The sequence below is a fragment of the Nanorana parkeri genome, unplaced genomic scaffold (assembly GCF_000935625.1).
Source record: "Nanorana parkeri isolate BGI_ZX_2015 unplaced genomic scaffold, ASM93562v1 scaffold2215, whole genome shotgun sequence".
Classification (NCBI taxonomy): Eukaryota; Metazoa; Chordata; class Amphibia; order Anura; family Dicroglossidae; genus Nanorana; species Nanorana parkeri.
In genome coordinates this window covers 74262-87442 of record NW_017308483.1, presented here as the reverse complement: position 1 = coordinate 87442, position 13181 = coordinate 74262, and the positions used below count along the sequence as shown (strand labels likewise).

At 52.5% G+C, this 13181-nt stretch overlaps 2 protein-coding genes across 2 annotated transcripts in view; one reads left to right on the top strand and one right to left on the bottom strand.

The window, feature by feature from the left end:
* Nucleotides 1-13181, bottom strand: part of LOC108801101 — a 113769-nt gene that overhangs the window by 49709 nt on the left and 50879 nt on the right. The window lies entirely within an intron of this gene.
* On the top strand, nucleotides 5293-10369 carry LOC108801097 (zinc finger protein 501-like). The gene is made up of 6 exons (XM_018573045.1): nucleotides 5293-5347; nucleotides 5878-5982; nucleotides 7129-7238; nucleotides 7946-8057; nucleotides 9265-9984; nucleotides 10069-10369. The coding sequence occupies exons 1-6, from the start codon at nucleotides 5293-5295 to the stop codon at nucleotides 10353-10355; spliced, it is 1389 nt and encodes a 462-aa protein (XP_018428547.1). The 3' UTR covers nucleotides 10356-10369.

Genomic DNA, 13181 nt, shown 5'->3' with positions numbered 1-13181 from the left:
GGGATTCATTTTTTTAAATCCGATTAATCGGAAAAATTATCGGCCAACTAATCGACGATGAAAATAATTAGTTGCAGCCCTACTGACGTTGTCGTAGTTACCTCTATTACCCAGCGAGGCCCCTGCGGATGACACGTCTCCAGCATGGTTTTTCCGAGCCCTCATGGGTTGGTTCTCCCACGTCAGACTTTTATGGCCACATGGGCACATGCCGGTGACGCGCAGATACGTCCCCTGTACCACCTTGTGAAGGGCACAGATCTTCTCTCCACAAGCACACGACACTTGCTTGAGAATTTGATCCAGGCAAGACTCAAAGACAATAAATTTCCGTTCAGAAGCCAGTTCTTTGGATCTCCGGGAGTTTTCCTCTTCCTTGGGGGGGTCGCTGCAGCCTGAGGTTCCTTCAGGAATACAATTAGGTTCTTCTGGGTCTGCAAAGTCTAGTTCAGAGGTACTCATACTGTCCTGTGCGTTTGATGGCCGCAAGGTGAACATTCTGCGACCCGGAGCCGTACTTCCAGTGCCAAATTTCACATTCTTCATGGCGTTTGTAGCGACGAGGTTACTACTCAACGTTGTGTTCAGATAGCTGGCGTTATTAGCCCCAAACTCCACCCTCGTTCTTCTGGAGCGCGCTGCCGAGAGGGCGCCTCTGTTTGGAAATACGGTGGGCAAAGCATCGTCCCTCAAGATCTTCTTGGAGATGTTTGTGACGTAGCAGTCTGCGGTGAAATGTTCCGAGCATAACCGGAAAATATCGGTTTTCTTGCCGTCCAACACCCGCTTGGCAAACTTGTTGAGGTTTCCGAAGTCCTGTCCGGTTTGGCGCAGCCAGCGTTTGATCCTGTCGACGCTGCGAGGGAAGACGTGCAAAATTATACCCCTGCAGGATGTGGTTTTGTTGGACTTGCTGGAGCAGCCCGCAACAATGCAAAATGGCATGGCTGACACCTACAGATATAAGCGGAACACGTGTTATTGCCTTGTGTACGGAAAGCGGACCCTCGCCGGCTCTTCCCTATGGTAACCCTGGCCCGCCCACTGCCAATGGTAAGTCCCTGCTCCTGCAACCTCCTGGGGCATCCCCATCACATATCCCGGGAGGCTGCAGGAGCAGGGACACACATCGGCTGGAGGGAGGACCCCCCCCACCACTGGAGGAACCCCTCACCCACCACTGGAGGAGCCCCTCGCCCACCACTGGAGGAGCCCCTCACCCACCGCTGGAGGAGCCCCTCGCCCACCACTGGAGGAACCCCTCACCCACCCCTGGAGGAACCCCTCACCCACCATTGGAGGAGCCCCTCACCCACCGCTGGAGGAGCCCCTCGCCCACCACTGGAGGAACCCCTCACCCACCCCTGGAGGAACCCCTCACCCACCATTGGAGGAGCCCCTCACCCACCGCTGGAGGAGCCCCTCGCCCACCACTGGAGGAACCCCTCACCCACCCCTGGAGGAACCCCTCACCCACCATTGGAGGAGCCCCTCACCCACCGCTGGAGGAGCCCCTCGCCCACCACTGGAGGAACCCCTCACCCACCCCTGGAGGAACCCCTCACCCACCATTGGAGGAGCCCCTCACCCACCGCTGGAGGAGCCCCTCGCCCACCACTGGAGGAACCCCTCACCCACCCCTGGAGGAACCCCTCACCCACCATTGGAGGAGCCCCTCACCCACCGCTGGAGGAGCCCCTCGCCCACCACTGGAGGAACCCCTCACCCACCCCTGGAGGAACCCCTCACCCACCATTGGAGGAGCCCCTCACCCACCGCTGGAGGAGCCCCTCGCCCACCACTGGAGGAACCCCTCACCCACCCCTGGAGGAACCCCTCACCCACCATTGGAGGAGCCCCTCACCCACCGCTGGAGGAGCCCCTCGCCCACCACTGGAGGAACCCCTCACCCACCCCTGGAGGAACCCCTCACCCACCATTGGAGGAGCCCCTCACCCACCGCTGGAGGAGCCCCTCGCCCACCACTGGAGGAACCCCTCACCCACCCCTGGAGGAACCCCTCACCCACCATTGGAGGAGCCCCTCACCCACCGCTGGAGGAGCCCCTCGCCCACCACTGGAGGAACCCCTCACCCACCCCTGGAGGAACCCCTCACCCACCATTGGAGGAGCCCCTCACCCACCGCTGGAGGAGCCCCTCGCCCACCACTGGAGGAACCCCTCACCCACCCCTGGAGGAACCCCTCACCCACCATTGGAGGAGCCCCTCACCCACCGCTGGAGGAGCCCCTCGCCCACCACTGGAGGAACCCCTCACCCACCCCTGGAGGAACCCCTCACCCACCATTGGAGGAGCCCCTCACCCACCGCTGGAGGAGCCCCTCGCCCACCACTGGAGGAACCCCTCACCCACCCCTGGAGGAACCCCTCACCCACCATTGGAGGAGCCCCTCACCCACCGCTGGAGGAGCCCCTCGCCCACCACTGGAGGAACCCCTCACCCACCCCTGGAGGAACCCCTCACCCACCATTGGAGGAGCCCCTCACCCACCGCTGGAGGAGCCCCTCGCCCACCACTGGAGGAACCCCTCACCCACCCCTGGAGGAACCCCTCACCCACCATTGGAGGAGCCCCTCACCCACCGCTGGAGGAGCCCCTCGCCCACCACTGGAGGAGCCCCTCGCCCACTACTGGAGGAACCCTAGGTTTCCATGGAAGTCTGGTAGAGAATGGCTGCCTGAGGGGGTCTCTGGCCTCTGAGAGTCTCCCTCAGGCAATAGGAGTAAAGCTTAATAAAGCAGTAAATATGGATCTTTCATAGGTAATCGTGTGACTGGTTCATTTGAAAGCTCACTCCCAAGCCCCTCTCCCCTGTAGACCCCCCAAGAGTCATATAAAATATCTTGGTACCCACCTTTTTTCCGGGGGTCATCAGTCTGGTTGTGTTACATCACTGCTCTACTTTCTCCGCTGGGTGGGCGGGTCTTGGAAAGCTGCAGAGAATGGGTGGAGACAAAGAAAAGGATGAGCTCATCAGTCTGCCGCTGATCCCTTGCTCTCCAATCACATGCTGGGGGACGTGGAAGTGACCAAGCTCTGGTAGAAATGTTTTTGGGGCATACAGCACCAGTCTAATAATGGGCCCATCCCACAGAAAACCCGACTTACCTCATTCCTGAGGTAGCAAATAGTAGCGGACGCAGTCAGCCCTCCACATGCGCCTTCAATACCCACCTTACACCTCGAGTCTGCGGTGGGCTGACGACTTTTTCTCATTTTGTCCCTTGCCGGGTGTATTTCTAGAGCGGCAACACACGGGTTGCAGCTTTGCAGAGGACACGCCCCCAAGGATATGTGCACCGGCCCCTGCGGAGCTCACCATCTGATGTTCTACATATCAGAGGACTTGCAGGAAGATGATGATTTGTTGAGGTCACATGACTCATCCCCATCAAGTCCACAGAGAGAATACTGGGACCCACTTCTCTCATAATAAGAATATATTATTACCTCTTCACGGGGTACGCATCCTCCAGCCTCAGACCACCGGAAGACGATAGCAAATCTTGCCAGTTTTTCTTTCCAGGTCTCCCACTTGAGCTGCAACAAAATGGCCGCCGGCCTCTCTGACTGGCTTCGCCTCCACTCTGCGCGCGCCCGTCACCATAGCAACCTGACACAGCCGAGAGGACTGGGAACGCGCACAGAGCAAAGCGGCTATTGAGTCTCGCTCTGCCCCCTGAGCAGTTTCCCCGCCTACTGCGTTGAGCGAACGCTAGAGGGCGAAGTTAAAACAAATGCTACCTAAGTAGAAGCGGCGGCCATTTCTTTGTAGACAACAGTACAACCTTCCGTTATGAGTAATAATAAAAAATAATATTATCGTTACCACAGTACCCAAATTAAACATTTTTCATTCATAATAGGACATTTTATATGTAATGTTTACAAAAACAGAGATGTGTCTTTAACGCATCAGGGTCGGCGGCCATTTTGTTGTAGCCCGCAGTTGGAAGTGGGTGAGAAAATCTTCCCAGTGAGGGTGTGAGTCTGGGGAGTGTGTGCCCAGTAAGGAGAAGGTAATAATGTCTTCTTATTATGAGAGGAGGAAGAGAGAAGGGGGTCCCAGCACTCTCTGCGGCCTGGATGGGGGGGATCATGTCACCTCAATAAATCATCATCTTCCCGCAAGTCCTCTGATCTGTAGGACATTAGATGGGGCTGAAAGCACTTTGTGGTGTATTCTCAGGAAAGCCACAACTCTGAAATAACAAAATTAAAAAGGGAGATAAGTTCTTCTGGTTCTTGCCATAAGGAACAAAATAAATGTCAAAAAAGCACTAGAACTGTAATGGTTAATGTGAGGGGGTTAGGTTTAGGAGACAAGGTTTAAACAAATTCATATAGTCACTCAGGGTCTCTTTTTTTTTTTGCAGGAAAGTCCCCCTTGTCTTCATTTTGCAGAAGAGGTGAAACATTCTGCCAACTCGGGCAAACCCAGGCTGTCATGGCTGACACCACATAAGGAGCACTTACAGACCTGAGGCCTGGTGCCCGTAGGAGCCTATTGTGCCACCCTGGGGCCCCAATAGTCAGTAGTAGAAGTATAGGTTTGTAATAGCTGTGAACTCGTGTTTTCATGTATCTGCCTCAGTCTTTTACTGTCTGGTATCTCTCACCATCTCTTGTAATATGTCTACAATCTGACCATCTCAGACAGTCTTCTGTAGCATTACGTCTATTTAATATTCTTTTATTTCTTCTTTTATCACAGTATTGACTTGGTCAGGAACATTCAGGAGCAGGAACATTTCGGAGACAAGGATCTGTACAAGGACGTCATGATGGAGAACCGGCCTCCCCTCACATCACCGGGTAAGAGGAGACTTTCATTTCTTGAGTATTGAGGATCCCCCTAGATACACACATCCTCTGATATAAAGACATAGAAACAATGTATTCAGTCAGTGTGTGTGTTTCCTACAGATGGATCCAGGAAGAGAAATACCCCAGAGAGATGTCCCCGTCCTCTGTATTCCCGGGATTCCACACTGGAACCTCAGGAGATCCCTCAGGCCCGTCCTCTGTATTCCCGGGACTCCACACAGGAACATCAGGAGATCCATCTGGAGGATCAGGAGATCCCTCAGGAACATCAGGAGATCCCTCAGGCCCGTCCTCTGTATTCCCGGGATTCCACACAGGAACGTCAGGAGATCCCTCAGGAGAATCAGGTAGATGGTGCTGAGGGTCTTAACCAAATGTAGCATTCTTCATCATTAATTCTGATAAAATAGTTGGTATTGTGTCTTATTCAGGATGAAGGTTTGATGGTTGTTAAGGTTGAAGGTGGAGAAGAGCCATATGTGAAGGGTGATGAGCCGTGTAAGGAGAAGGAAATCCCTCCAGAGATCAGCACAGGTGAGGAATAAACACTAAATCCAGAAAAGAGTCCCAGATTCTCCTTGTTCAGTCACTACAACAATCTCTTCTTCTCTCCCCTCCTCTGTCAGTAGACAGTAATGGGGGGACGGAATGTGTTTAGTGGGGGGAGTCAGGAGCCATCAGCCTCTATTAGACTCCGCCTCTCCTCCTCACATCATGTCATTGTGTGTTACCAGCCAAGAGACGTGACCCGTCTCCCCACACACACTCTCTGGGGTCTCTCATACATCTCAGTACAGGTTCTTCCCCACACACACTCTCTCTGGGGTCTCTCATACATCTCAGTACAGGGTCTTCCCCCACACACACTCTCTCTGGGGTCTCTCATACATCTCAGTACAGGGTCTCCTCCACACACACTCTCTCTCTGGGGTCTCTCATACATCTCAGTACAGGGTCTCCCCCACACACTCTCTGGGGTCTCTCATACTTCTCAGTACAGGGGGCTTCACTCTCATCTTTATTCACAGACACCAGAGACATCAGGGAGACCCAAAGGGACATCAGTGTTGAGGAGAAGAAGGATGGACATTTGAGGATTAAAGAGGAGGAAATTCCTATAGAGATCAGCACAGGTGAGTAACGAAACTCTGAATCCAGAGAGGAGTTCCAGGTTCTCCTTGCTGAAACAGCATTTTGGTTGTGTCCGTTGTAGTGCTGTGATTGGGTTGTATCCTTCTGTTCCTAGCAGTCTCCTTCTGTTCCTTTGCAGGCAGTTAGCTTTTGAAAGTTTGCACCTCCTTTGCCGATCTCTGAGCAGTAGATGAGGCTCAAGTCACAGAGCTAAAACATCAGCATAAGGAGACGAAAGGTTCCAAAAAGTGACGGTTATTTTTAGTTTGGATGAGATTGTGACGGTTGTTTTGCAATGAGAACATTACTTGTTGTCTGTTAGGTCGTGTCCCATTATAATACTATGATAGGGATCTACCCCGGCCTTCTTCTGTCCTTTCTCAGTCGGTAGCTGTGGCATCTTCTTGCAGATCTCTCAGCCAGTGGCGTAACAATCACCGTAGCGACCCAGGCGGACGCTGTGGGGCCCGGCCAGATGCCGTGTGGGCCGCCTGGGATCCTCTGCTGGTGGCTGTCACTGGTGGTTGAAGACGAACACGCCGCTGTTCAGATCACGGACAGTAATCTGTGCGGCAGCGCGTTCCTCTCCACAGAGTCAATGAGAGCCAGCAGCGGCGGTGGAGCAGGCTGGACCCGGCAGTGGAGGAGGCGGGGCCCGTGGTCGGCAGCAGGGGAGGAGCGGGGCCCGGTGATGGAGGAGGAGGGCGGGGCCCATCAGCGACCGTGGAGGAAGAGAATGTGGACAGGTAAGGAGTGCGACCAGCCCACCGGAGGGTGACCCTGCAGAGCCCGCCATAGAGAGTCTATGGTGGGCTCTGCAGGTTCACCCTCAGGTGGGATCTCGAGTGGGCTCTGCAAGGGGTATAACTAGAAATCACGGGGGGCCCCATACAAAATGTTGCCCCTGCTCCGAGCAGTAGATCAGCCTTGGCTCTAGAAACTAAAACATCAGGATAAGGATTCTAAGTTTCCAAAAAGTGACGGTTATTTTTAGCTAAGTTGGATGAAATTGAAAAATGACATCCACATGGCAGGAGGAGGGGGAGGGGACAAGCCGTATCCGTGTATAAAGCTTCCAGAATTGAGCCTGTAATGTCTTGTGGAACATTATGACAGAACACATGGACCTGTTTATGTGTCTCCTACAGGTGGACAGAATAACAGAAACCTCAGTGCGGCAGCCGGATGTTCCAGTCCTCCTTACTCCCAGCAATCTACAAAGACAAAGAAAGACCATGAGACATCACAGGACCTCCAGGTAGATGCTGGTATTCGGAGGCTTCTTTGAACCCAAAAATCTTCACATTTCAGCAATGCTGATTCCCCCCCCCCCAAGTCTTTTTCAGCCGCTTCCTGTTGCCCCAGCTTTGGCTTTGCATCATTGCCCTTAACCTGGAAGTGATCACAGCTCCTCGCTCCCGGGTTCATACCTCTATAAAGAGTCCCTTTCACCAGCTTCAAAAATTCAGGGCCGGTGCACACCTAGGCGACCGCGCGGCAATCATACACGATTCCGCACGGTTTGCCGCGCAGTCACGGAGTCGCCAAGCACAGACGATCGCGCTGGCGGTGCCATTATTTTCTAACGGCACCCCAGTCGTGCCGGGACGGATCGCGCGGTTTCTTGCCGCCATTCCGCTCGTGCAGCCAAACAGGATAAAACAGCCGCGCGTTGTGTATCAGTAGTGGGCGAGTGGAAATCACAGCCTGAACCTGGAAGTGATCACAGCTCTCTGAACCTGGAAGTGATCACAGCTCTGAACCTGGAAGTGATCACAGCCCTGAACCTGGAAGTGATCACAGCCCTGAACCTGGAAGTGATCACAACTCCTCGCTTCCGGGTTCATACCTCCTATGAAGAGACCCTTTCACCAGCTCAAAAGTAATTTTTTTTATATCTGGTGTTCCCTTCCCCTTTAACACTCTGATTAGTCTTCATCTAATTTACCGTTTTGTCTTCTTCAGGAGGAAAATCTGATCAAAGTTGAAGTGAAAGAGGAAGAAGAAGAAATAGAAGAGACCTACGTGATGGGGGATGAGCCGTGCAAGGAGGAAGTTCCTTCGGAGATCGGTAGAGGTGAGCTGTGAGAGGCGGGTGTGGGGTTGGCATACATACTCTAGCCATACCCCAATTTTCGGGGGATTGCCACAACTTTGAGAACACTTCCAGCCCATTATGAACCTAAAGCGCCATTAAACTTTCATTTAAAAAAAATGATTTTTATGTGGGCCGGACTTCCTGTAAAATAACGATATATTTTTTATTTCTTCGTATCCTAGTGGTATCTAGCCGCTAGCCCCTCCCACCCTGGGTACGGGCACCTCCGTCAGCTAGTAGACTGCTGTGGAGGCACCCATACGTGCCCGGTCACGGCCATGCCCGCACCTAGCTGTGTGCATCCATAGACGCACACAGTGTGCGGCCGGCCACGCCCCCCACCCTTGCAGTCATAGTTTGATTGACAGCAGAAGGAGCCTATGGCTTCTTTAACCTTAGTACCCTCCCAGCAACCAGGAAGCCTGGGGAACCCCGAGTATCTTCCTGGTCGCAGAGGAGGAGATGAGCGGCTGCAGGTAAGTGTGGGGGGGATGGGGGTGCTTCATGTAATGGAGAGAATGCATTGAAGCAAGAAACACCTACTACTATAAGGTGTCTGCTGTGGAGGAAGCCTATTGGTTGATACTTCTCCAGCCCATGGCCAGTCAAATCTTTGATTAATTCTGCTGTCACTGGCAGTGTTTCTGTCCAACACTGTAGTGTAGTACACAGCGTGGCAGATATTAAGGGCTCATTCACACGGGTGCAGCATGCACGCCCATGCAGAGACCTGCTCCCAGGAAGGACAGGTACTACATGCATGTACCTCCATTGGTTGAGTTAGGGAGCATATCATCAGGGGTCTTGATGTTGTAGGCGTAAGACTCCCAACCCGCCATTCTTGGTGACACATTTACCTAACTGTAGCTCACCTAAGGACACGAGTAGACCTATGGGAGGATGCGTCTGCACGCCAATGTGAACTTGCACGTCCATGCAGGTCCAGGTGCACGCACTAGGGCAGAGACGGTGTGCGGGTCGATGTGCAGCCGCGTCCTCTCATAGAGATGTGCAGGGTCCTGCAGGAAATTACTCTCAGCACCTGTCCCTCCCGTGAGCAGGTCTCTGCCCGGGAGTGTGCACACCCATGTGAATGAGCCCTAACTCCTCCCACTCTATCCAAAACTTTAAATACATTGGAAAAGCACATGAAGCATTCTTATTAAGTTGCGCATTCTTCCTCTAGATGGACGATACAGAAGGTACAACGCAGGAAAACGTCGCGTCGCGTCTGCAACGAATGGTGGAATGGACGAGGACGACGTCACTTCCAATTCTTCAGAGGAAAACCCAATTACCGTACGGGTCCTTCCAGTACCTAACCGCGCAGATCCGTCATCCAAACCCGCTATACAAGGCCGGAGTTTTCACGATCACTCATCTGCGGTTAACCACCACGGAGGGGGAGAAGCGTTCCCATGTTCTGAATGCGGGAAGTGCTTCACCCGGAGAGGAACCCTCACCGCACATCAGAGGTCTCACACCGGGGAGAGGCCTTTTTCATGCCCTGAGTGCGGAAAATGCTTTTCTTGCAAGAAAATTCTCATCAGACACCAAAGAATCCACACGGGGGAGAAGCCGTATTCGTGCCCCGAGTGCGGAAAAAGTTTTACTCAGAAATCAGGTCTCATCAGACACGAGAGCGTTCACACGGGGGCAAAACCATTTTCGTGTTCTGTGTGCGGGAAGTGTTTCTCCATGAAGGTGACTCTTACCAAGCATGAAAAAATCCACACGGGAGAGAAGCCATATTCATGTTCGGAATGCGGTAAATGTTTCTCCTCTGGAACGAATCTCGTCAGACACCAGAGATCCCACACCGGCGACCGCCCGTATCCATGTTCCGAATGCGGCAAAAGCTTTGCGCAAAAGTCGTATCTGGTGGAGCACCAGAGACTTCACACCGGCGATCACCCCTTTTCCTGCTCTGAGTGTGGAAAGTGTTTCACTCAGAAGTCTCACCTGGTGAAACACAAAACCAGCCACACAGGGGAGAAACCGTTTGCATGTCCCGTTTGCGGGAAATGCTTCACGCAGAAGTCGGTTTTGGTTACGCACGAAAGGATACACACGGGGGAGAAGCCGTATTCGTGTTCGGAGTGCGGAAGGTGCTTTACTGATAGGGCCACTCTTGTGAGACACGAGAGAGTCCACACAGGGGAGAAGCCGTATTCGTGCTCTGAATGTGGGAAACAGTTTTCCAAGAAATACTCGCTCATTTGCCATCTCGGCTCCCACAACGGGTCAGCAGCTTCTATGTCAGGGTGTGGCAACTGAGTAAGGTTGACCCTTGAAGGCCCGATCCATAAAAGCCAATTGGGCACGACTCAGGCTCTGTAGAGCTTCCTGTTGGCTCAGTAGCACTTTATCATTCAGGCAGAGATTTCCCAACAGTCAGTGCTTTACTTAGTCATCCATTGGTTGAGTTGGAGACCATATCATCAGGGGCTTTGATGATGCAGGCGTAAGATTCCCAACCCGCCATTCTTGGTGACCCATTTACCTCTCTGTAGCTCACCTAAGGGCTCGTGTGGACGAATATAGTGCTACCCAGATGTAGGTGTTCAGACGCAATCCAGAGCGCTGATTGACCTGCTTTGCGTGCAGCAGTCATGGACCTTAGGAGGACCTAATGGTCAGAGGGAGAAGCACTGCTGCCTCCGATTGATAGTCTCTCCAGATCTGGAGTGACATTTGATGATGCTGGTCAATGTTCTCCTTGCCGGAGAGGAAGCCGTACCTGAGGACCTGCAGCGGAAGGATCTCCCTGCTCCTGCTTCGTTTTGTGGATCTGTTCTTCCATCACCTCTCCGACTGCATCTTGATTATTACCCCACCAGTCATCAGATCAACAGCCCTCAGGGGTGACTGCTAGGGATGCACCGGTAACGGTATTTTGGCACCGAGTACGAGTACCGATAATTTTTGTTCCGTACTCGCCAATACCAATTACCGAGTAACCGAAGTCCCATTCAGGAAGCCAGGTGGTGTGTAATGACTCTCCACCCGGCTTCCCGATTAACAAGAAAGTCCCCTCTTACCTTGGTATGTCCAGCCTGTCACCCCCGGGGCCTCTCCAGGCAGAACGCGGCCTTCCTCCGGTACCCAGCCGGAGCCGTCTGGCCGGCCAATCAGGAAGCCGGACAACGTGTAATGACGCGCTGCCGGGCTTCCTGATACAGGAAGTACTCGCCCAAATACTCGGTATCGGCACCGATATCGATACTAGTATCGGTGCATCCCTAGTGACAGCCATGATAAGAGGAAGCAAAGCCCTACTCCTCTACCAAGATGGCCACCTCCATGCAGAGGCACGGTGCAGAACAAGGCATGGTAATGGGTGAAAACATCAGCTGCAGGTAATACCGGTGACTAGTCCTTCTCCCTCTGCTTGCCTTTTTGGGCACAGCTTCCAAAGTTCCTCTTGGAAGTAAGATTCAACAGTATGTCAAATGCAGAACAATCTTGCCCAGCTACACCAGAGCCGTAGCTATCTTCTTTTGGTGCCCGAGGCAAGAACAGAAAATTGTGCCCCTCAACAGGCGTGTGACATCACCAGACGCAGCGCACGTTCAACATCATGCGATGTCATGGGCCCCGACACCAGGATGTGGTTTTTTATTTTGTGTGTTTTTTTTAGTTTTTACTGTTGGGGGGCTTTGGGGAAATATTAGGGTTTTAAAATAGAAAAAGAAATTGAGGACACAGAGACCTCAATCTTTTTTTGCAGCCTCTGTTCTAAATGAATGGAGAGCTCTCAGTACAGAGGCTTCCCATTCGTTCATAAACTGGTGATAGTAAATATTTACTATCATTCAGTTATCAATGGAGAGGAGCCTCTATAGTGAGTGCTTTCACCTATTCAGAAACTCTTGAATGAACAGGAAGTGATGTAAAACACTTCCTGTTCATTCATAACTGGGGGACACATAGTGCTATGTGTCCCCAGTTGTTTACAAACACTGGAGTGATCAGCTGATCGCTCCAGTGTTGGTGCTAGAGGATCGATAATATTACTGATATTTACAGATCGTCTACTCTTCCATCCTGAGCGCTGAAGACGGCGGGGAAGGGAGTTATCACTTCAGAATGGCCGAGCGGTGAGGAGAGAGCCGCTGGCTGTCAGATCCTGGCTGAGTGGCTCTCTCTCCTTAACGCTCGGCCATCCTGGATGACAGCTTCCTCCTCCGCCCCAACCGGCTGCAGCGCTCAATTTCTCATCAGATCCCTGCTGCCTCTGCCCATACAGGCAGGGGAGAGCAGTGGGGATCTGAGGAGAAGCTGGAGCCTGTGGCTCCCCTCTTTTACCTACCTTGCCATGGCAAGGGGGTGCAGCCAGGCCGGCCCTGAGTGCCTCACTCGCCTCGTGGTAGCTACGGCCCTGATCTAGCCCTTAAGCGTACCATTGTCATCAGATGACTGTCTAGCTGGATTGGACGTGGACAAGGAAAATATTGTGTACCCGTTGGCAGTCTGTGACCTTTGTAGACACCCTCCACATTCTACGAAGGGGTCAACTGATCTCTATTCTTCCACCGACCCACTACCACGGGTGTGTGCGCTTTGTATAGACATTGACGCTCAGCCAATACAAGCAACTGCCGCCACGTCATCGGTTACCTTCCTTATGTAACAATAGAACCTGCAGCCCGAAGCCGGACCTTCCTTCTCTCTTCACCAGTTTGTCCACGGAGATGGGTCAAGCTTCTTCATGGCGATGGCAAACTTGTTTAAAAGCTCCAGGAAACCTCCATTTTCTTTTCTCTGGGCTTTGTAAATAGGAACTTTGGCAACTTCAGTCCAGCTGTGTAATTGTCCCATAGACACACTCCTAAACCTTGTGAACGCCTTCCCAGAAGAGTTGAAGCTGTTATAGCGGCAAAGGGCGGAGCCAACTCAATACTGAAGCCTACGAACTAAGACTGGGATGCCATTAAAGATCATGCCTGTGTAAAGGCCAGCGTCCCAATACTTTTGGCACCATAGTGTATGTGATCAGCGCTGGGTTTGTGTACTGATATTTGTGAATAAATTGGAATATTTTATGTTTAAATTGGGTACTCGGAGTCTATTTATTTATTAGCAAATTTAAGCCCCCCCCCC